This window comes from Diplotaxodon limnothrissa, linkage group LG19 (genome assembly GCF_057381915.1).
Source record: "Diplotaxodon limnothrissa isolate DT_005_m linkage group LG19, D_limnothrissa_male_GT1.1, whole genome shotgun sequence".
NCBI lineage: Eukaryota > Metazoa > Chordata > Actinopteri > Cichliformes > Cichlidae > Diplotaxodon > Diplotaxodon limnothrissa.
In genome coordinates, this window is record NC_140614.1 from 23,704,935 (window position 1) to 23,728,105 (window position 23,171).

At 41.4% G+C, this 23,171-nt stretch overlaps 3 protein-coding genes and 1 non-coding gene across 5 annotated transcripts; 1 reads left to right on the forward strand and 3 right to left on the reverse strand.

Annotated features, from left to right (window-relative positions):
* The first annotated feature begins 5,013 nt into the window (after positions 1 to 5,013).
* gng7 (guanine nucleotide binding protein (G protein), gamma 7) lies at positions 5,014 to 13,518 on the forward strand. Of its 2 annotated transcripts, none has more exons than XM_085343509.1 (4): positions 5,014 to 5,074; positions 7,707 to 7,836; positions 8,669 to 8,784; positions 9,036 to 13,518. In XM_085343509.1, exons 3-4 carry the CDS (start codon positions 8,704 to 8,706, stop codon positions 9,159 to 9,161), a joined length of 207 nt encoding a protein of 68 aa, XP_085199635.1. In that variant the 5' UTR covers positions 5,014 to 5,074; positions 7,707 to 7,836; positions 8,669 to 8,703; the 3' UTR covers positions 9,162 to 13,518. The 2 variants fall into 2 exon arrangements, with proteins under 2 accessions (XP_085199635.1, XP_085199636.1); XM_085343510.1 differs by lacking the exon at positions 5,014 to 5,074 and adding an exon at positions 5,144 to 5,338.
* Positions 13,519 to 14,776: 1,258 nt separating this feature from the next.
* On the reverse strand, positions 14,777 to 17,091 carry LOC146612243 (growth arrest and DNA damage-inducible protein GADD45 beta-like). Its single transcript, XM_085343508.1, has 4 exons — positions 16,984 to 17,091; positions 16,277 to 16,378; positions 15,943 to 16,159; positions 14,777 to 15,756 (listed from the first exon to the last, which is right to left on the reverse strand). The coding sequence occupies exons 1-4, from the start codon at positions 17,019 to 17,021 to the stop codon at positions 15,652 to 15,654; spliced, it is 462 nt and encodes a 153-aa protein (XP_085199634.1). The 5' UTR covers positions 17,022 to 17,091; the 3' UTR covers positions 14,777 to 15,651.
* Positions 17,092 to 18,137: 1,046 nt separating this feature from the next.
* On the reverse strand, positions 18,138 to 22,677 carry LOC146612244 (interferon-induced protein 44-like). The gene is made up of 8 exons (XM_085342661.1): positions 22,625 to 22,677; positions 19,996 to 20,489; positions 19,702 to 19,753; positions 19,297 to 19,492; positions 19,053 to 19,199; positions 18,784 to 18,955; positions 18,491 to 18,591; positions 18,138 to 18,412 (listed from the first exon to the last, which is right to left on the reverse strand). The coding sequence occupies exons 2-8, from the start codon at positions 20,474 to 20,476 to the stop codon at positions 18,155 to 18,157; spliced, it is 1,407 nt and encodes a 468-aa protein (XP_085198787.1). The 5' UTR covers positions 20,477 to 20,489; positions 22,625 to 22,677; the 3' UTR covers positions 18,138 to 18,154.
* Positions 22,234 to 22,339, reverse strand: LOC146612245 (U6 spliceosomal RNA). Its single transcript, XR_014904966.1, has one exon. It is a non-coding gene; the product is annotated as a U6 spliceosomal RNA (small nuclear RNA).
* Positions 22,678 to 23,171: the final 494 nt, after the last annotated feature.

Below are 23,171 nucleotides of genomic sequence, written 5' to 3' on the forward strand. Positions count from 1 at the left end.
GCTATTGAGTTTGTGGATTGTGTGAGTTAAGTGCTCGCAAGAATCAGGACAGACACTTCTGCCCCTGTCCCTCCATGGCGTGTCTCATCTCATTTATCCATGAACCATATTCCCTGTTCTGTGTGTTTAACCGGGAGTGCATTCATGTACATGCACATTCATCCACCTTATTTATATATATTGTTTTCACGTTAATTCACTCCGGCCTGCACGGGTGTGTATGTGCGCGTGCTTGTGTTGTTGCTGCTGTTGTACAATCTCATGAAGTGTCTGTCAGATGTTTGCAGCTTTCCCGTGGAGAGTGCCTACACATTCTGCATGAGTCATCCTGCACAACACACACCCCCTATACGCACACACACTAGTATATAAATCAGGCATGGAGCTGAAATAGAATGACTGCATGCCCTCGGTTGCACACACACATACACACATATTACATTCACACAGGCCTTGTCAGTGAAACATCATTTGCTCTCTGGCTGTTTTCCGCTGTTGTACCTCTGTTAGCGTTACTTCTGCATAAATCCGCATAAATTGTGAGCCGTTTTCATATTCATTCTGTGTGTTTTTGCTTGATGTTTGCACTTACTGAAAACCAACCCTCCTCGCATCTGATTGTAGATAGCTGTAAATATTGTTCAAAGGTTTCAGAGAAGCGAAGGGAGAGCGTGCAGATAAAGGATGCCGTGGTGGGAGCGCGCAGTCTCCTGCGCATTCTTTGTATAGTCAAAACCTCCAATCAGAAGTAGGACAGTTAAAGTTTTCTTCATGTGAAAGCTTTACGTTGGGCTTTTTTTTTTTTTTTTTGTATGCTGTAGCAAGAGAAGCACTGGCTTTAAAGGAGGAACTCTATGGAGACCAGCTATGTTAAAGGTGACTAAATGATAAGTTATAAAATGAATAATCATACGAATGGATGCAGAAAGATGTAATTGAACCATGAAATTGTGGAACTTGGTGGATATTTTAAATTTAGAATAATTTTTGCAATTCCACACTCTTCTTTAATTAAAAAATGCTGCAGGTATTTTCATTAAAATGTTGCTTGTACGATGATATTTTCATGGTTAAATTACACATTTAGTCTTAATATTGTTGGTATGATCACTTATTTTATGACATCAAATATACTTATTGCCTAGTAACAGCTATAGTTTGGGCCTCCATAGATAACTACATTGGTGGCACAGATTGTTGTGTAGGACCAGGTAAAGTTTACTTGAGTTGTTTGCCACCAGTGAGGTCACAGGGTACTTTCTGTTCATCTTGCTGAGGAGTCTCATACAATAAAGGGAGTGGGGTTCGGATTTGTTCTTCTGTGGCTGCAAGGGAAACCTCAGACCATGTGAAGCTTAGAGAATGAGCACTAAGTTAAACCTTTATACTCAAGAAAAGCTGTGGTTTTCTGACACACCAGGCTTTTTGTTACCAGCGAGGGGCAGGTTGTGCTCCTGTCCAGCAGGGCTTCATGCCACAGGAGCTAAAGGAAATCGGTACCGGAGGATCAAAATACAAAAGAACTCCCACTCTTCCTGCCAATCACTCAGGCTCACCCCTTTACATTTCATCTGATCGCCTCAGATCCTAATGAGCAGTATACGGCGGGGAATTTAGCCTAGACTTTGTGGGTAACGTAGTTTGGTACTATCGAGACGCTCTGGCCCTTCATTCCTGCATGGTCCCTATTGGTGTTCCAGCCAGCATGAGAACAAGGACACAAACTGTGAATCATCTTTGTATTTTTTAAATAAATTCCTCTGCAACATTTATGGCTTTGGTTTTGTAAATGGGTTATTTCTTTTAAGCTCTCATTGTTTTTGTAAATGATTTTTCTTTGGTTCTTCTTTTTTTCGTTGGGATTTTTTCATTTGACTAATTATAATGTATAGATATTTATTCTAGCAATAGTCTTCCTATTAAAATATACTGTGCTGATGCATCCTCTGAATAACTGAAACTAACATATATAAATATATATATATATAAATATATATATATACATAGAGAGAGTGTGAGAGAGAGAGCGAGAGAGGTGATAATAATAATCAAATCTGCAAAATGATTTTCTTAATAAAAATATGAACTGAGGAGTGTTTCGTGTCATTTTTTTAAACATTCTCACCTTTTGCTTGCCGTTTGTATCCATGCAGTGATGTGGATCTTAGAAAATCAGTGATATTATGGTCAGCCACTTCAGTCCAAAGCCTTAGGGAAATCACGCAGGATAAATACACATAAGGGGCAACAGGGTAACAAGGAACAGGTGGACATACAAAAGGGAGGGGAAAGAGCAAAGACAGGAAGTAAAAACTTGGCAGAGAAAAAATAAAGCAGCCTTCAAAATAAGAGAGGAAATAACTGAAAGAATTAAAAGCATGCTGTAGAAACCCTCTGTGTAAGCATTATACGATACAGCATATTCCTTGAGGAAGCATATGTGGATATAGTTTAGGGGGGTTTACCCTGTAAAATGTACGATATTTAAAAGGGAGAACATTGTGTGCAATATTTCCATCTTATCTAACATACAAATAGAAAAACGGCTTCCATATGCCTCATTTTTCATTTAAGAGTACTAAAACACTTACTATTCAGTTACATTTACAGTAGTGGGCCAATATTTTCCCACAATCCTTTGCCATTTACAGTACATTACTGTTAAAACCTACTACAATATATTGCTGTTTGTGTTACATTGTAGATGCTAATTAAATCACAGGTTACAGTGCAGCAATCTTCTCTGCTTGTTGACTAACATTCATGTAAAAGCTCTGCTGCTGGCATGACTTTGGAAGGGGTTTATTTCTTTTCAGCGACTCTCAGTGATTCTCTTTGATAGTTCTTTTTTCTCATTTTTTAATTTTAAAATGTTACTATAATAATTTAAATTATTTTCCCAACTCGGGATCGTTGACTTCTTTCACCCATGTCGTGCTGCCATGACATGCAGACTCTTTACAGTTTATTAATTCATCACACAGAGATACTGGCTTCCCCCCTACTCTTTCTTTCATTCTCTCTTAACCCTCCAACATCTGCTCGGAGATGCTGTGCCCGGCACGGTTGCTATGGAGACAGTGTGACGTTGACGGTGGTTGTCGCATCAGTGTGGTGTGACCCTGGTGGCGGAGATGCGGCGACAGGCGGGTCTCCCATCCTGCTCCTGGGGTGGATTAAAAAACATGTCATTCCCCATGAAGGCCAGTGTGGCAACCCCTCTGCTGGGTCTTAATTAGACAATTATCGTGTCCGAATACACACATAAAAATGAAACACATGAGACACCCTGGGAAAGTCTGTGTTTCCGTTTGGGTCTAAGATTAGGCTGCAGGAGTACACGTGGCATACGACAAAAAAAGGTGTGGGTGGGTGGATGCCACCTGTCGGCCTGTGAACATCTTTAAGTGGTGACTCATGGGCTTCCACCGCGGATTTCTTAGAAAATGAAAAGTAGAATCCAGTGTAACCTATGCTGCTTCCTCACACACAGGATGGAGAGGGAGGGAGGGAAGCACGGGGTCTGAAATGGAAGAGAGAAAAATGAAGAGGGAAGAGAGAGCCAGCAAAGGGAGAAAAGGGGGAGATGAGAAAGGTGAGGAAATGAAAGGGAAATGTATAGGCATCAGCATAATTTCACTGGTCTCTGGAAACGAGGCCAATGCGGTACTCTGTGTGAGATATAAATAGCTCTCCTGTGTTTATAATAAGCAGGAAGGAAATGGTTGCTATACAACCACTGAGACGTATATGCGCATCAAAACCAGAATATAGATCAGAATTTCCATCTCCATCAGCACCACCAGGGTTTAAATGGACTAAAACAGAGAATTTTTGTGTAAAAATGAGATCCTGCACACATCAGACCTTTTCCCTCTTAACGCAGTGAAACCGGCTCATGTTCAGCCAACAATCACGGAGCAGATGCAGCGCTTTTTAGCTCTGTGTGGAGGAGTGGACTACAGCTTGGTGGAAACTGAGTTTGCGTGTTTGTGGGGCCTGCCAGGAATAGAAGGAGAGGCCCACACCTCTCTTGAGAAAGTCAGAACAGCAGATGGGTCAATGGCGCCATCACGTGGTAACACAACGCACCGGAGTCACGCAGTCGTTTTTACTGTAATGTAGGTACACAAATCCAGATGTGCATGCCACTAGCTGTTATCTCGTGTCCTTGGGGAATACTGGTGGGAAATGAACAAGCCAGTGGTCTTTAAGAGGACACTATCTGTTGTCCGAACGTGTATTTATTATAGAAGTGGTGTGGGTCGTGCACTGCAGTCTTTATTTAACGCATTTGACATGACTTAAAGTATTTTCTACCACAAAGAGAAACACGGTCATTACCATTTCTGCAAACAAAACTAAAGTATAAAAAGTATTAAATTATTATTCATTTTATTTATGAAGTGAAAATAGTAATTCGGATTTTATGGCATTTCTTTATTTATCTGCAATCTGCAAACGGCAGAAAATTTACAGCAAATAAAAGGTCAGATTAGATTGGCCCAAAGTTCCTAGAAACTGAGATTTGGTCATCATTGTAAATATTATTATTATTATTATTATTATTATTATTATTATTATTATTATTATTATTATTATTATTATAATAACACTGAGAGGACGTAAAGAAATGCATTTTAACAACATTTCAATGGGGCTTCAGTTCGTGCAAGTGCCCATTCTACACTTTACAATACAGGAGTCACTAGGAGCAGCCGTCATTTTATACATGACTTGCATTATTTATTTATTTGTGAACGTATATCTGGCAAATCTAGTCTGCCATTTAAAATTCTGTTGTTTGGAGGATACTTTCCCAGGGTATATATAGCTATAGATCATTAAAAATGCTTCCTTGGGAGCCCCTTGCTAAATCTGCTGTCACCCCATCGGATCGAGGGAGGGAGAAGGAGAGAGGGAGGAAGAGAGCAGGAGGGGGGTAGAGGAGTGGACAGGCACTGGTAACGGAGGGGGAGGCGTTTGGCTCGGTGAAAACGGGGAGTGAACGCGCAGAGAGTGTGAGAAACCAGCGGATCTGGCCCTTTAAATCACCAATACAGCACATTCGGAGGTGAGTTTGGAGATATTTGGCTATTTTTCTCCCCGTGCATAATATTTGTAGCGCCTCTGTGTGCTGCTGCAGCCCCGCATTCTCGCAACTGAGGGCGGCTGCAGCGAAAAGGGGGCTCGTCAGTGTCACGAATCCGGATTTCCCCAGCCCTTTGCCGGCAGAGAGGGTGGGGAGGACCGGGGACAGGGTCAGTGGAAGATTTCCTTCAGCTCGGCTGGACTCTGAGGACGCACGAGCCACAGTAACATGATCTTATATGCCGAAGTAGGCCGTATCAATTTGCATAATAGCGGAATATAACGGCATGCGCTCCGGTCTTGTGCTCGTTGTCGCTGGATGGGTTTATATTTGCCGGAGCTTGCCTCCCTCAAAACATGTCACCACCCTGCTCCCACGGCTAACAATCAGGGCCTATTTGCAGACCCGGAGCGGTGTAGTCTGTTATTCACTGGGATAAATATATCTGGCTTTGATATGTGCACTGTGTTTGCGCTCCCGTGCGTATTCGTCTGTATGTTGGCTCTGTTGAGTCTATGCGTTTAAGTGTGTGTGGTACGTGGATAGCCACGGGAGAGAGGACATGCTGTTCTATCCATCAAAATGCCCGCATTGTGCTTTCACACGGTAGAGCAGCGAGCAGGCCCTATAGCAGAGGACATGGCTTCGTACTGTAGGCCCGATCAACGCTCAGGAGCTGCTTGGATCAATAAGGATTGATGCAGTTTTGCGCGTCTTGAGAGCCTCTGTGTGCTCGCTGGTTGAGGCCTGTCCAGCTCTGGTGGTGTTTATGTTGACCAGGCCGAATCAAATGATCAGCTTAGCGTATATGTTTTGCTTCTGCTAAGTAGAAAGGCGTTCAGTTTGGGGCAAGAAGGGAGAGATGTGGCTGTGTTGGGGGAGAATTTCGTCTGCTGTTTTTAAAGGCTTCTCTTCTCTCGGCACGGTATGCGCCATAGCAAAAAGTTTGAAAAATCAACAGGCTGAGGAAATTAAAGAACTAGGTTAGTAGTGTCTATGAAGTGATAAATGAGTCATTTAAGTATATCTGGTACTTTATTTTGTATGCAGCGGCTCTGCCAGTTGAAACCACCGTGGTTCACCCACTTGATAGAACAGAAAAAAGCACACATTTATGTTTCAAAGGAACAGCAGCTTATAACTAAAGAGGATGCAAGTGCTGCCTTGTCCTTTAATGTTAGCATGTTTGTGTCAAAGGCATGCATCAGCATGTGAACAATCCCTGCAATAAGTCTTATAGAGTTGAGTTTTTATTATATTCATATGCATATACTCTGCGCTTGGCTTCCAGTGATGCTGCACGCTGTGATTTAGGAGCATTCATTAAATCCTGACAGATAATGAGAAGCGTAGAATGTGTTGTGAGGGAACAGGTGTTTGTCTCTGTTTATTTGCACTTGTTATAGACACATCTGAGGGTTATCTGTTTACACAGCCATAACCAAGGGACTCACCCCCCATTGTTGGACAGAGGCCCATGTGTGTACATTATATTTTAGTTCTGGGGTCAGTATTGGGCACTTGTGGTTAAAGGGGAAAAAAGAAATCTAGTGCCAAGTAAGGCTAGGGTCAGTATTTCTGTCTCTTACAAGCAGTTCATTTAGGAAGATTCATGTGCCACAATTTGCCAAACATGATGCCTTTTTTTGCTATCTTCAGTTTCTATGAATATGTGTACTCCTAATTGAAATCAGTGCAACTCTCAAGTCCTGTGAGTGTCTAAAGGAAAGAAATGAAGATATGTTGTTCCTGAATTAGGATTTGGGTTCAAGATTCAAGATTAGGATTAAAAATTAGAATTTGGATAGAGGAAAATCGGCAAAAAGCCGCATAAGTCTGTTAATGCCAATGTGCAGGCAAAGGCAGAATGAGAATTTGTTCAGGTGTTACAGTGGTAATCTCTAGCTTCATTCACTCTCTCTCTCTCTCTCTCTCTCTCTCTCTCTCTCTCTCTCTCTCTCCCTCTCTTACACACACACACACAGCTCTAATTACAGACATGAATCTCTGAAAGACTCCACAGCAGGAGTAATTAAAGCAGGACTCTCCTCCTTAGAGAGGGAGACAGACAGAGACACAGACTGAGAGACCCGGTGGTAACATGCTCGTTGTGATGTATTTGAGGTATGTGTTGTTCACATCTACAGAAGCAAGTTTCCTGCTGTGTTAATCTGAAGGTTTGTAGTGATTTAAAATGAGTTTGGGACCACCCCACCCTCCATATGACAGAATGTCCCACCACCCATTCAGAAAAGTGCTCTCACAGGTGCTTTGTGAAAGAAAAGGAGGTTGCGATGATGGATATGATAGTTAATGGATATGATGAGTATGACATTTTCTTGTGTTTGAAGTAGCAGCTGTGTCATGGTAATATTTTTTATTGCAGTTTTCATATTTGCAGTCGTTATCTCACCTTTAGTTTTTATTGCTTTGCTAACTCATTGCTAAAACAGTAAAACCTCTCTGTATGTGGAGATGTGGAAAAATTGAAACCTATTTGTAAAAGCAAACAGAAGCAAACATTTTGAAATGTGTATGACTACTGAACTGCCTGTTTATAACGTAGCTTTATCAGCAGGCAGCTCACTTGTTTGCCCATTCTTCTTTTACACAGAGACAAGCCAATGTAAGCTCAGCCGCCATCCAGCTCTGTAACTGTGACTGCCGTTCCTGCACTGCTCAGACCGCCTCCATCCATTCATATTAGTGTTCAGAGGGAGTCCTGTCTGCACACCATCAGCCAGGTAATACTCTGTTTGCTGTGGTCACTGTATCACGTTCCACATTCCTAGGCTGCTTAATCTGCAAAGTATCTTAAACTCGAATTTTCTTGTGAATTACCCAGTGGACTCAGGAGTCCCTGAGGCAGTGGAATGTGGAATGAATTTATTTGAATGTCTGGATCACAACATTCTCAATCCCAAAGATCTCACTGAGGTTTATTACAACAACCTAATGGTGTATTCCTATTTCAACATGTTGTTTGTGCAGTGTGTGAATTACATTCAGAAGACTAATATCAGATGCTGATGCGTATTAGCATCTTTAATATAAGGGCTTTTATTTAATTGCTTTTTTGTTAAACATCAAATTCATTTTTGGTTACATTGTCGTTACACTGTTGCTTTCAATCGTCATATTATGAATTAAAATGCTGCTATGTTTCACTCTAAATTTCTGCTGCACTACTATGTAGTCACCTCATGGTGGTGCTATAGCGCTCCAGCTGACGTTCCACACAATCCTCTTAACTGATTTAAATTTATGACCCATAACACTAAAAAGGGAATTTAAGCCATCATTTCATTTCTGATCTAATGGCAAAAAACCAAAAAATATTACACTCTTTGTTGTGCTTTGTTTATATTTGATCCTCTGCAGGCTTTCTTTTTTGTTTGCTTTTGTGCGATTCATTTAGCAGTGCTATAAAGGACAGTTTCAGGGAATAATCAGGGAATTATCTAGTACTTAAATTCACATCTCTATTAAGTATACATGAAATTAATGTTTCTTGGTCTCTGACAAATCTAGTGAAGTAAACCAAACACAACTCATTCTGTTTTTTCACTCCTTCAGTTTTCTCCTGTGTTGGTGTATTCTCATGGATCAGTATGTCTACCACTAATAATATCGCCCAGGCCAGGAAACTGGTGGAACAGCTGAGGATTGAGGCAGGGATTGAGCGCATTAAGGTAAAACAACCGTTTTCTGCTGTGTTAGCAAATGTGAGTGCGTAATTATTCATACACATTTAACTGCTCTCCCTCTCTACTCATTCTTGTTCCCCCTTTGCTGCTTCTTCCTTCATTTACCCTTACAACTTTATTTTTTCTTCTACCTCCAATGCCCTCATTTTAAATTTCGCACCTTCTTATCTATCCCCTTTTTTGCCTTCCCCCATGCCCTTCCTCCTTTTCTCTCCCTCCCCCCTCTGTCCGGTCAGGTGTCTAAAGCAGCAGCAGACCTGATGAGTTACTGTGAGCAGCACGCTCGTAGCGACCCTCTGCTGGTTGGTGTTCCCACCTCTGAAAACCCTTTCAAGGACAAGAAACCTTGCATCATCCTATAGCTGCTTCCTGCTTCTCCTACCCCTCTCACGCACACACACACAAACACACATTCTCACACACTCTTGCACATACATATACACACTAACACATAAACGTATACTTTTGCCATTTAACTAGATCCCCGCATTTACCAAGACACACCTTGGAGCAGCCATGTCTGATCTTACAGGGCTGTCGAGCATCCACACACACACAGAAACACACACGCTCCCAGAATCGCCACTCTGGAAAAGCGCCATACACCGGAGCAACAGCTAGGGGAAGGGTATGCTGCGCTCACAGTGGCTGAGATCAGTATATCACTGAGTATGATCCAAGGTGCTTTGGTATTATTCACATATGCTGGTGAATTAACTACAAGTTTCAGCTAAAATTGAAAAGGGATTTGGACATTAATGATCGATAGGAAATCAGCATTTTCTTTTTTTTTTGTTATCGTGAAATGAGGTGTTGGTTCAAAGATGGGTAGCTGTGCCATAGGCAGGCGGTGGGAGGATGCATGTGCAAAAAAACAGAATGAGTGGTAGGCGCTAGGCCAATTGTGCCAAACTGGACCTCGTGTCCCATTAAAAGTTCAATAAATGCTTCTTTTTCTGTGGGAGATTTTTTTTTTAAAAAGTATGAAAGCTTCATTCTTGGGTCATTTTGGAGCAACTGGCTAAAGCCTTTGCCTTTATCAGGCCATAGCATGTTCCCACCCAAACCTGTATCAACAGACCTTCTCTGCCTGTGGCCTCACAATGGCTGCCTGCAGCCTTTGGCCAAGCCTCCAGCTGTGCCAACCTGTACAAAAATTCCTTTCTAGATGCTGATCTGCTGTCACTGATTCCACTGCGGCTCATGATAGCCGCCACGGGCTGATGTCTAAGCTGATCCCAGATCTGCACCTATGAGAGCAAGCAGTGAACGGCTCTACACAGAACTCAAGCTATTAACTGCAGACGTTTACTGCATTTTTTCTTAAGAAATACTTGTTTGTGAACTCAATGTACGTTTTAGATATTTTGTTGAAGCATTACTTAACAGATAGGACAATATTTTAAATTTTTTTAGATCGTTTTCTTTTCACGTAGGTGTTGCCCCTGGCGGATCAGGTTTGTTTTCCTGCTTGCATTAATGAAATAACAGGATATCTGGTTGTAAGCCAGGGGTAATACCTAACCAGATCTACTGTACATCAAGCCTCCCTGTGCTTTACCCCAAGAGAGGGCGAGGCCACAGAATGATCACATCAGAGAATCATTCTGTAAGGGACTGCGAGGCTGGAGGAGATGACCCAGACATAGAAAGTAAAAATGAAGGTGCCCTCTTCCCACCCTCTCAGCCCATATATATTTCGATTACTAGTTCTTGTAGGGTGAATAGAACGAAAATGAGAGGAGTGGGTAGTCTGAAAATAAGGAGTCACCTCTCTGTTCAAGGGGTTTACATCTTGTTTTAATGCTTTGCAATTATGGCTATTAATCAGATTACCTGCCTTCACCAGTCTAAAGGTCCCAGTTTCCCCAGCATAAGAGCTCACTCTGATGTTATCCCAGCTTGGTCACAGGCTGGATCAGTAGGAGCTGGCAGTCTCCTTTCTGTGTCCCTCCATCCTCGTCTCCTCCACAGCGCTCCTCCTGTCTGACAAACCAAACTTGATTGTAAAAACTGAAACATGAAGAAGAAAAAAATCAAGTTAATTAAGAGAAAAAAAAAACTAAGTGTATAAACTTTCTTTCAGACATGTGCAGAAGTGATAAGTTGAAGAGTAGCTGTTTTGGCTTTCTTTTTTTTCTTTTTCTTTTTTTTAAGTTCTCTTCTTTCTATGGAGTCCATGGAACCTGGTCAGTTGAGTATTACCCTGTACAGTGTTTGTAAGATACAAACTCAGAACACAGATTTCCCCTCTGTGGATGTTGGATTTTTTTAGTACTACTTATTCTGTCAATCAGGATCACGTCTGTCCTTTGCTTTTTCCTTTTTTACGTCAATCAGGTTTTAGAGGCCTGCGATAGCTGAGGTTGGTTTCGGCCACATATAAAACCGATGAGGATGAAGTAATGTACCGGAAACAAAAGCTGTGTTTGGTTTAGAGTCATGCCCCGTAACAAGATGAATCAACATCGGACCTCATTACGGTGGTGCAAAACCAACCTCCTGATCTGACCTTTAACACCAAAGCTGTCCTTGTTTTTTTTAGTTTTTGTTTTTTTGGGGGCAACAGGCATCTAGACCAACATGCAACACACACCTACATCCTGTGCTTTGGGTGCTTTTCAAGCTTGAATGATGTTTATCAGAGGTAAAAGGTTAATAGCTGTAAGGAGAATTGGTGAGAGAGGGGATCTTCCTTCCATCATATTTACACTTTAGCATTTAGCCGAGGGTGGGATCATTTGGACATGGCTTATATCTGCTGACAGAGAGTCACAAGGGTTCGTCCTACTAGTTTTCTGCTTTCATGTCACTTAGGTCAGTGTGACCCAGCTGCTATACAGACTTTGGAGGTGGGTGGAAAGAGTTGTTTGCATCCACACGTGCTCATGCGTACCTGGGAATGTGTGGGGTTTAGACAAATCGGCATTAGAATAATTGTAATTGTTACCTTTAGCAATCTCAAACTGTGTGAAAGGGAAAAAAAGAGAATAAGCATATTTCCCAAAATGTCAAATGATTCCTTTAAAAATTCAGCTTTGTGATTAATTACCAGTTTAAATCGCTGCTTAGCATCTGTGTTTTTGCACTGTAGCCAATGGCTTATGATACAGACAAAGATAGAAGTATAGAGAGCAGGAGCTGGAGAAAGGCCATAGAGAGGGTGTGCAAGTGTGCGTGCGTGTGTGTGGGTGCTTGTGTTTGGTAGCTGAAAAGGGATGATTTGGCAGAGCAGTAGGTGGAGAGGAGAAAATAGAGGAGCGTGCAAGTGTGTGCTCGTGTGCATGGTCTGTGTGTGTTTGTGCGAGTGACACAGTGCGTAAGAACGAGCAGTGCCTCCAGTGCTGCAGTGTTAGACTGTAATGTTATAGTACTGCAGTCCTGCAGTTCTAGGTCAGGGTTAGTCTGACCAGAGGAAAGGTCATGTGATACCACAAGTCAGAACAACATATATGGCTTGCACTTCCTCCTTTTCTCACTTAATCAGTCTGCATATTTTGAAGAGTGAAAAGGGGGATTGTGTCACAGGCTAAAACTGATCAGGTGAAATGTGGCAAAACAAATAATTTCATTACCACTAACGTAAGCCTTGGATACGTAAAGGAACATGTTGACATTTGAGGAAATGTGTATATTTGCTTTCTCCTGCAGCTGGTTAGCTTACCTTAAAGACAAGAAACAGGGAGAAAGTCCTCTGTTCACCTGCAAAAAAGCTCTTTTAAAGTTCTCAGTCAAGGTGTTATATGACTTTGATGTTTTGCCATTATCACAGTGAGCCATAGAGGTGCTGGTAGACAGGTTTTGTTGCTGCTAGCCTGGCTGTTTCAAGCTGTTTATCTTTATGCTAAGTTAAAGCAGGTAGCCCTAGAAGCAGATATGATGAAAGGGATGATTGAAGAGATTAATTAGGCTGATATAAATAAACGGTGCTCTTTTTTTTTAAGGAACTACCTAAAGACATGTGATGGCATAGCAACAGTATTGGCTTAACTATACGTACTTATTTGGCCTGGGTTTGCTTATCAAGGACCTGAACTATTCTAAGATGAAAGAACTGATTCCCTGTCAGTTTACAGGAATGTGATAAACACTTTCGTTTCATTTCTTTGCAAGCTAAAGTGAAAGAGAATTCTTGCTGCAGAGGTTTAACACAAGGAAACATACATGCATAACTTATCATCAGACAAATGCACATACACACACACAACCACACGCACAGATGTCCTGGTATTGCCAAGCATATGCTATTTTTTTTTTTTTATTACTATCATTCCATCCATGGTTGGGCTTCAATCAGAGACACACAGCTTGGATTGCTGGTTTGTCTGATTGATTGGTTGTTAGTTTGCCTTATAGTGGTGTATATCATGTAAATGCTGGACTTGGAGGTGGGGGGCAGTCTTAAACAGTCTTAAAAGTGGAACACACGGCTCAAAGTGGAAATTTACTGGTGTTGTGCGCAAAAATGCAAGCCTCTCGAAATTCATTTCAAGCTTGGTGAGGAGAGCCGAGGCTCCTCCCTGTTGGACTTTCATATCAAGCTTCTCTGATTTGGCTCCGATCCCTTCCTGAGAATCATCTTTTGTGCTCTGATCTCCTGTGTATGCATACAGTATATGTATCTTTTTGCCTTGATTGACTATGAAGAAAATATATCTATTTTTTGTAACTGTTCTCTGATGTGCCATAACTCATGTTTTCTTGCACACTGTTAATATTTTGTGGATATTGCTGTTTAAAAAAGATGATATTGAGAAGTAGATAACATTAATAAAAAGATGATATAATAACAAACTTTTCCTGTATTGTTTTTTTTATTTTGTTTTGATGTTAACATCAGTGTATTTCAAGTTTACTGGGCAGATCACAAACATCAGATACAATACCAGTATGAGCCTCGCAGAGCTGCTGGTATAGCTGCAGAATATTAGTGTTTTTGATTATTATCTGCAGTTTATTGGTTTAAAAATGCAACTGCAATTTACAATGCACTTGCAGAAACATGCTCTCTGGCCTACTTGGTATACGATGTGCAGCGCATGATGCATGTAAGAGAATGCATCAAACAGAGTAAACAAAGAGCAGAGCTAGGTAAAAGTCTCCCAGTTTGGTCATTTCACAGGAATTCCATTGTTGTAGCCGTCTCAGGCCTTCACTGTGCCCTTTGGAGTGTGCTTTCAACCGTTACAAGCTTGTCTCCAAGTTTCAAACCATACTTCCCATGACCCTTCTGCAAGTCACAGCCAATCGGATTTAGGCTGGATGAGCCACGGCCTTTGAGAAGACACTCCCCTCACCAGTCACTACCCTGTGTGATTGTAAACAAGTGTGAGGTCCATGTGCCTCAATATGTTCCTCTCTCCTCTAGCAGCAGACAGGGCTGTGAACAGCCATGTGAGAGCAGAGGGTGGAATAGATTGCAAAGCAGAGGGAAGATCCTGAGATTAAGCAGAGATAATAGAGGGATCAGAGGCTTCACCCACACACACGCACAAACACACATTATGTTATTTGCATGCAACATTGTTGCAGGGCTTTAGCTGCAATATATAATGCAAAACGTACATTTTTAAAAGATTCTTGTTATGCATGTATGGAATCTGGCTAGGGAATAAATAAAAACACTTGACACGCAGGTAATGCGTCTTTCCTGTAATGCTTCATTACTTCCTGACTTGTAGGGACAGTAGGTCTGCATGAGCTTGTTATGCTTGTTTTAGTGAGTTTCTGTCCCCACCCCAGTTTCATTCTCACTGACTTATGCTCACGACAATAGAAGGGGCTGGCAATGACAAAGACTTTGCCCTAAGTGTGCATGCATTTTCCATGACTTCAGCCCGAATGTAAACTGTAGTTGCGTGACTCAGCAGGTTCCATGACGCACACATGGCTTTTGTTTTGAAATCTGAGCAGAAGCCCCAGGAACAAGAAGAATTTATGAATAAAATAATTTATTTACTTAGATAACAGAGCACAAAATAGATTACAAATAACTACAAAAAAACAATACAATCAATAAATTAACAGTGTAGCCACTTTACATTAGTTATTTATCAGAAAGGCAGCACTCTTGAAGGCACAAAGAAGTTGATATTTTTACAATACATTTAAAGCTGATCTGTCCGGATCAGACAGCACAGGCGTTCTGCATCATTGGGAATTTCGGATCCTGCCTAAATTTTTTCATCCTCGGAGTCTCTTTACATTGTTTTTTCTTTTGTTTCTTCTGGTGTCAATAGGTCCTGTGTGTCTTTAACATTATTTCCATTTCAGTTTCCATGGTGACAATTCCCCAGCAGCTTTCAGCTGCTCATTTTAAGAATGCACACCCAGTCTTTTCTACAGAAAAATACAAGTATTGTAAATGCATACCACACATAGACATACCACACATACAAACACACACCTCTCCTCTCCTTTTCTGGGACTCTCCCAGGAATGTCTGGTACAGTTTCAGCACTGCAACATTCCTGTCCAGTCAAACAAACAAGACTTCCAGGTATAAGATGGGTGTGGATGTGTTCCTTTCAAAACTACTACTCCTCTTAATGTTTACTATGTCACACCCCATAGACATTGTGAGCACCCAGAGAGCAACACAAAACAGATTGTGTTTTGATGGCATTGTAAAAACATTGTGACTTTTCTCTCTGTATCTTTTGCACAAGTACAGATTCTAGAAACCAGTGTCCAGTCCAGCTGTTTCACTAGTCTTTGAGTGGGAGTCCATGGTTTTGCTGGTCATTAAGGATAGTGGACTGGAGCGGCTACACTCCAGGTCATCCCTGCTTGAGCATAAAGATCCTTCAGTGTATCAGTATCTGGCCACAAAAGTTCCTGTATGCAGACCCTTCAGCGTTCCTGCAGGACTAGTTCAGGCACCCACTGGTCAAGGCGCCGACTCTCCTGGCAGTAGGTCCCCACTTCCTGCAGTCTGCAGTGCTCTGCCTGAGGATTCTGTGTGGGAGAAAAAAAGAATCATGTCCAGCGTTCAATTTGAATTGAACCTGCAAAGTAAGAGTAAAATTCACAAGGCGATGAGAAAGAAAAGGTGCAATATCTTAGCTGAAAATTGTGCATGAAAAAGATCACCATCTGCCTTTCAGTTACATAAGAGGTAGCCACTATGCTGAGTCAACACACCGTAACCAGCATGCAGTGAAGGTCTCTGTGCTCTTCCTGGTTCCTGTTGGCATCCACAGCTCCCAGCAGCCGCTGGAGTCGCTGAAACCCAGAGACTCGCAAGATGGTGATGCCGCTGTCGCAGCAGAAGGACTGTAGCAACGTGAAGTGGATCTGCAGCGCCACATCATTTTCATCGTCGGCTGCCAGCACGCATAGCACCACGCTGTCTGGATCTCTGAGGGGGAAGAGAAAAGAAGAAAAATGAGGAAAAAACTGAATTCACATGTCTGGGGGTGATCAGTTTGGGCAATGAGAAGAGAAGCACAAACCAAAATTAATACTTTCAACTCACACATTAAGAAGCTTGGCTGATTCATAAATGCCAACAGTGAGACAGCCTTGTTTCTGAGCAGTTACCAGCAACTCCTCCAGAGCCAGACCTACAGACTGCATCCTAAGGGATAAGGACAGGACAGTTAGCCTTTTGTATTCTGCAATATGACAAAACATTAGTGGTATTAAATATATGCAGCACTGCTTCAAAAATCCCCCCTCTTCCATATTAACTGAATTAAAAGTCGTTAGAACACTGAAATACACGCTCAGATCAGTTTCATTATCAGTTTCATGCATGGGGATGATTGTGGTGATATAAAACAAGCCATAAATGCGCATTTTACAGTTTCAAGGAATTTCGCTGCATGTTGTGCAACGTGCATGCGTAGTATTGTGTATGCCAGTACAAAGATATTAATACTGAGGTCTTATGACTCATAATAATTCATGCATAATCTCTGGATTTTGGCTTTTATGCGGGTGTCAAACTTTGACAGCACAGAAAAGATTGTAACATTTTATGCACCCAGATGTTAAATAACAGAAAGTCTCTGCGTTCCAGTCTCAAATCAAAGCTTTCCAAAAAGCACTTTAATTACATCAGCCTAAGCAATCCACACAACGGAGGGGTCAAAGGACGATCAACATACCCTTCCAGCACATGATCACGCACATGCACATGCTGAACCAACATAAAAATAGAGCTGAAGCAAGAAATCTTACTTGTTCTCGATGGAAGCAAAGCTTTCTTCGGGAATCATGATTGCAAATTAAAAACCGATCCCACTGCGTAAATGCGTGACAACTGCCGGTGTACCAAAGTTATGCCAGTCTCTTCTGCGTTTGTTGTTGGCAACGTTGCGTCACAGTTTTATAGTGAAGCTGGAAGGTGGGCGGCACCGAAACTAGGCGAGTTTTGCAATTGGCTCAAAGGAAAACCAACATATTTTCTTGTCATGTGGCCTCGTGGGTTTGTATGGTTACAGTGAGTGATGACTTTACGGGACAAAAGTACACTTGTCATTCTGACATAACTGATATTGTGCATAAACAAATACATGCATCTGTTCAAGTGAAATGGTCCAACTAGCTCCCGTGTTGGACTATGAGATAAAATTGTGTAATAAGAGATCACCTTTTCATAACAACGTCTTTACAGGACTGATGTGATTATGTAATTATGACTGACATCTAGTGGCTGAATGAAGGGGGAACGTCTATGTAACCCTCCTACTACTGAAAGACTGCAGTCATGCATATAAAGCAAGCAAGCAATTCGTGAAACTATATCATCAGTAAAAATGGACCTAGAGTCAAATTTGCAATATGTAACAAACTGAAATAAAGCATATGATAAAGCACATTGACTTTCTCTGTTTTCCTTTATTTTTATTTTTTTACACAATAAGAGCAGGACAAGGATGAATATATTTGCAAATTAATATTTTCAGAATATCCAAGTTAATTAAAATAAAAGAAGTGCACACAACAGACTCTGCTTCTAAGGATCTGAAACTCAAGTTGACTTAAGGGTCTACCTCAAAGCTGATCAGGACCCATGATTGGATCACGTGGCATCTGTTAATGACTTTAATTAAGCTCAATGATTTTAGCTTCAGAGCGCAAAAATATAGCACTTTGATCCAGTGGCTTTTAGTTGAGAGAAAGCAGCATGCAACGTGCTGGCACATCTTTGCAGACATGAAATGAACAGTGAATATTTATAAATGTTTTTACTGTTTCACTCATGAAACAAATATAGTTTCAGTTTGCCCACAATACAAGGGTTTTACTTTAAGATCATTTGTTGCAACCCTCTTGGAGAACCTAATTAATTGATCATTTTGAAAAGGTCTGAATTGAAATGGTTTGGGATGCTTATATGTTTTGGATTTCAAATAATCTGATGTTCTTTGTGTTCTTGATAATCAGGGCGGGAAATATCACTGGATCTGTAAAGCTCCATCTGATCATTCCCTTCCTGAATTTCAGCCTGGTTCTCAAAAAAGCTGTCTGCAAAGTTCAGCATGTGCTGCACAGCACCAAACAGTAGAGTGTCAGTGTCCTGGTCCAGGTCCAGCTCCTCACTGTAGTTCTTCACCGGCAGTATACAGGATAACGGGATGCCCAGAGCCTCACTCAGCTCACGCGCCTGATTACACAGATTAAATGAGCATTATTGTCATGTCAAATTTTGACCTGCTACTGTAAATGCATCTAAAAACATCACCTTCTTCTGGATGTAAAAACTGCGATAAACATTCTTCAAGTCTTCCGCCACCAGTGGACAGGCCTCGTCTACTTTAGTCATCAGCAACAGCTGAGGAATTCCTTTGAGGGACCGGAAATACAAATCATGACTGAAACAGTTTACTGACACCAAGAAAAGGTTTACCCTTTGTTGTATTTCCCTAATATAGCCTTACATATTTACATATACATAAAACTGCCTGCTGCACGTGCTGTTTTCAATGTTTTCTAAAAAAAAAAAAAAAAAAAAAAATCAAAAGATTTTCTGCTGACCCAGCTGATTAGTCTTTCTCCGGATGGCACAAAGTTTTTCCAGCATTTTCTGGCTGAGAATAGAGACCTTGCAGGTGTCGACCACATAAACCACACAGTGAATCCTGTCACTCAGAGTCACATGCTTCTGATAGCCAGGAGCATCTGTTAGGATAGGGCCAGATGTGCTAAACTGAAGTACAAAAAAACATAGTTGTTACTTATCAATCAGCTGCCTACGTTTTTTGTATTTAATCATTTACTATTTAATCAGTTAACATGAAATGCACCTGGTAGCGATCCTTGATGTGACCTTTATAGATGTTGACCAAGTCCTCAATGTCCAAACCACCCTTTTCCTCCAGCCCCATTGTGTCACAGAGGATCAGTGGGACGACGCAACCACCTTTCCCTGCCTTGATGGTGTAAGCGCGAAACTACAGAAAAGATAGAAAATGTCATTTAATGGGAAAACACTGTACATTACAGGTAGAGCATGCAGATTCAGTTATACAAAAAGTCCTGTGCCAGTACCTGAGTGGTCACACTCTCCCCCGCTGTGCCAGCGATGGCCTGGGAAGTCATGTTGCCTCGAAATGCTGAGTTGATGGAGTTAAAGAAGCTGGACTTGCCTGCTCCAATCGGGCCTACCAACAACACACGGGCTTGGTGTACTGTTTTGATGTCAGGCTTATAGTTCAGGATGGCCTTCATCAATTGCTGTTTTTGTCTAGAAGAAAGAAAATGTACCCACACCACCCAGAGTGCAAGCACAAAAGGTTTACATGATGACAAGCTAAAAAAGATATGACATAACCTTATACTGATGATGAACATATGATGAACAATTTAGTTTTTCTTAGAATTACAAAATCCAAACATAAATTTATATATTTTACACAAACACCACCAATAACTGTGCTGCAGGTTTCTACATACTCAGCTGTCCATTTGATGTTCCTCCAGGGCTTGGGCAAGAGCTCTTCTAGGTCTATAAGTGAAAAATCGATTAATAAGAACAGGATCACTTTTTAATCATATCAATATTAATTCTCTAAAAAGTGCACAGTAAAATTACAAGCCTTGGTTTAAGCATAAGCTCATGAGTGCACGAGGCCATTTCTGCAAGTAGATGAGCACGTTTCTTAATGGTCATGAAATGTCTGTTTTGAAAGTATAACCATGGGAGACATCTTTTTAATTCTATAAAACTCAGGGATTACTTTTACACACCTTCAACTCGATACACCTCAAACTCTGTCAGTGTCAAGTCATTTCCATGCATATCTGCAGCCTGAAAGTTGAAGCCTGTGCCTGGATTTGACTGCACTTCAGGTTTGTCATCATGCAAGAAAACCAGAGCACCGTAATTTGGACCGGTGCCTCCATCAGTGAAAGCACACTGCCCGATGATAGCTGCTACCCTCAGTGGTTTGTTTCTCTCAGCACTGATACTGTAGAGAAATGTCTTCTCATCATTGACACCCTCTCCACCTTGAGTGTAATCTTTGGAGGTGTAGGCTCCATAGATGAACCCAGCAGCATTGTAGGCTACAATAACGGTGGGCCCTTGATTGTCACAGTGTCTGTGGAAGACATTAGCAGTGAACCCATGGATGCTGGCTTTGTGGAGCAGATGGAGTCTGACACGACCGAAAAGAGAGAGGAGCTGCTTCTCCTGATCCTTAGACAAGGCGGATTTCATTGCTGCCATGATGGGAAATCACCTGATGATGTAGACAGATCAGATCAAGTTTAACAAGTTATCTCAGAAAACCACAACTGCACATGCATCCTGTGACCATTTATATAATATGTTATTAAGGGTTTTTTGTTTTTTTTTAATAAAATGTCATGTAAACCTGCAAGTGAATCATCCCACTCCCACCTTACTGAAAACTCTTTTGCTTGTGAAACACTTTCTTTTTGAAGGGCACGTTTGCTGTCTTTCATTAAAACATGTAAAATACAATCACCACCAGTCCACATAGCAAAATTGGTATGGCCCAGATCTGGCCCACACAGTGTGCTTATACATGGCCCACATGCTACAAAGAATGACGGGCCTTTGGTGGCCCACATCTGGGGCCTGTGCTTCGTACCGCGCTAAGTGAGTTAGCTGGATTAGATTGTTGACGATTTCGCGTGATCCTGGATCGTTCGGTTCCCCGAAGCCTATCCGGGACTTGCTGTCATAGCAACAGTGCCGTAAGCGTAAACCTGCTGGGGAGCAGGTTTACTTTATGTAAACAGGATTAGATCGCGGCCACGCAGGTATGTCCGCTTCATTTATACGAAAGCAACAGCGATATTCCACCACTGTTTCACCATAAATAAATAACATCAATGTAACTAAAGATAATGCAGCACTTGATCCTTTTATTGATTTCACACAGATACATACAGGTCATTCCCTAAAAAAGGGAAATGTACTATTAACATTCTATTACATGTATGTGATTATTACAGATGTAATTCATATTTCAGAGTAGTAATTGTAAATTACTTCGTGTAATCAAGATGAGAGACCACGGCTATAAAAGCGAAGGTGGATTTGGGAAGCCTGTCGCAGTCATATCCTGTCCGTTTACGCGAGCAACCCATTGCGGAAGGTGCAAGATTGATAAGGAGAGTCCTCAGAATTCAGCGTATATTGCGGGACAGACAGGATCCTTTAGCTCAGCGCGACAGTGTGCTCATAGAGAGATATCGATTTTCCCGTGAGGGTATTATTTACTTAACCAACTTGTTGACGAGGGGGTGCAGGACCACCACCTGTCTTTTTTTTTTGCTCTGCCCTTTTCTTGGTTGCTGTTATGAACAAACAAACAGAGTATTCCAGGGTCTCTTTCCAAGAGACGACAAGCAATATAAGTGATAAATATTACCATTCTGTAGAATATTCTTATATTTCACTTTTACTTGTTCCCATGTTCTAGTGGGTCCTGTTGTGGCTCTAATGTGAAAGGGGATATAATATAACATATTATAATATAATATAATGTAATATAATATTGGATAATATGGTGTGATGTGATAAATCTACCCTACCGCCTACTGGTGTTGGCCAGAGGGGCCGATGGCGCAATATGGCAGCCTGGCTTCTGTCAGTCTGCCCCAGGGCAGCTGTGGCTACAACCGTAGCTGCCTCCACCAGTGTGTGAATGTGAGAGTGAATGAATAGTGGCATTGTAAAGCGCTTTGGGTGCCTTGAAAAGCGCTATATAAATCCACTCCATTATTATTGTTATTATTGGATTACTTACGAGTTTAATTTGTCAGCAACTTTCTGCCAGCCCTCTCTCCTTGCTTTTGCAGCCTTTGCAGTGTTCCCTTGCGTTTTAATTAAACTCTGAAACTCCTGAAATCCCTCACTCAAGAGTTCTTGCTCTGCTGCCGAAAAATACCGAGCGCGCTCCTTCGCCATTTTCGCCAACCAATCAGCGGGTTGCCGATCAATGTTTCTACTATCGATGCGTAGCCCCTTTTACGAATTTGCGTGTCATCCTTGCGCAGGGGCCATGCTAATCTTCTCTGTATCGTTCCAATTTTAGTATATGTGCTACCGAAGTAGCCCCTTTTACGGCACCCAGTGATCGCACATTACTTCATCCAGCTGTACTAATCGTCAACAGCAGGTGTGTTCGGGGAACCGGATTAGCGCGCTCACGGTTAGCGCGATGGTTTGGTCTTGGATGTTTCATTTGATCTTGGATGTAGTAAGCGACGTACGAAGCACAGGCCCAAAGAGAAACTGAAAGTAAAACCACCTTCAAGAAACCCGCTGAAGTGATAAAAGTCATACTTGCAGCAGAAAGATGCACACTGTGGATGAAGTTAGATGTTATCAAAACAAACTCACCTTCAGAAGACAAACTGATGCAGGAAAAATACAGTCTGTGGCACGCCGCAGTGGTTTAATGTGTTGTGGAGGTTCAAACAGGAATGAAAGTAAAAGTAAACCTTTTTTCTTTGTCCCTGTTGTGATTGGTCACATTGTAAAGGCTGTAAAATGAGTGCAACCAATAAGACTTGACATGAAACATGATTCTTCTGTGATACTGAGTTTTGCAGTTCAGTCTAAAAGCTATAAAAGCGTCTTTGATGATACACCGAAAGAAATACAGTTATGAGGAATATACAGTATAATGAGCCTTATGAATAAATTATTCAATTAGTATGTATTTGTTCCTTTATTCATGTGTATTTTAGTCATTTTCAGAGGGTTTTTTTTAAGTATAATCAAATTCAGATGCATACACATACATACAGTATTGTGCAAAAGTCTTGAGTTACTCCTCTTTACACTTCGTCTTCAAGGAACCACACCTTGTTGATTTTTTTTTTAAGCAATAGTTTTCCAGGCAAAAGACTTTTAAACTTTTTCCTTTGGACGTTGGCTGCTTTTC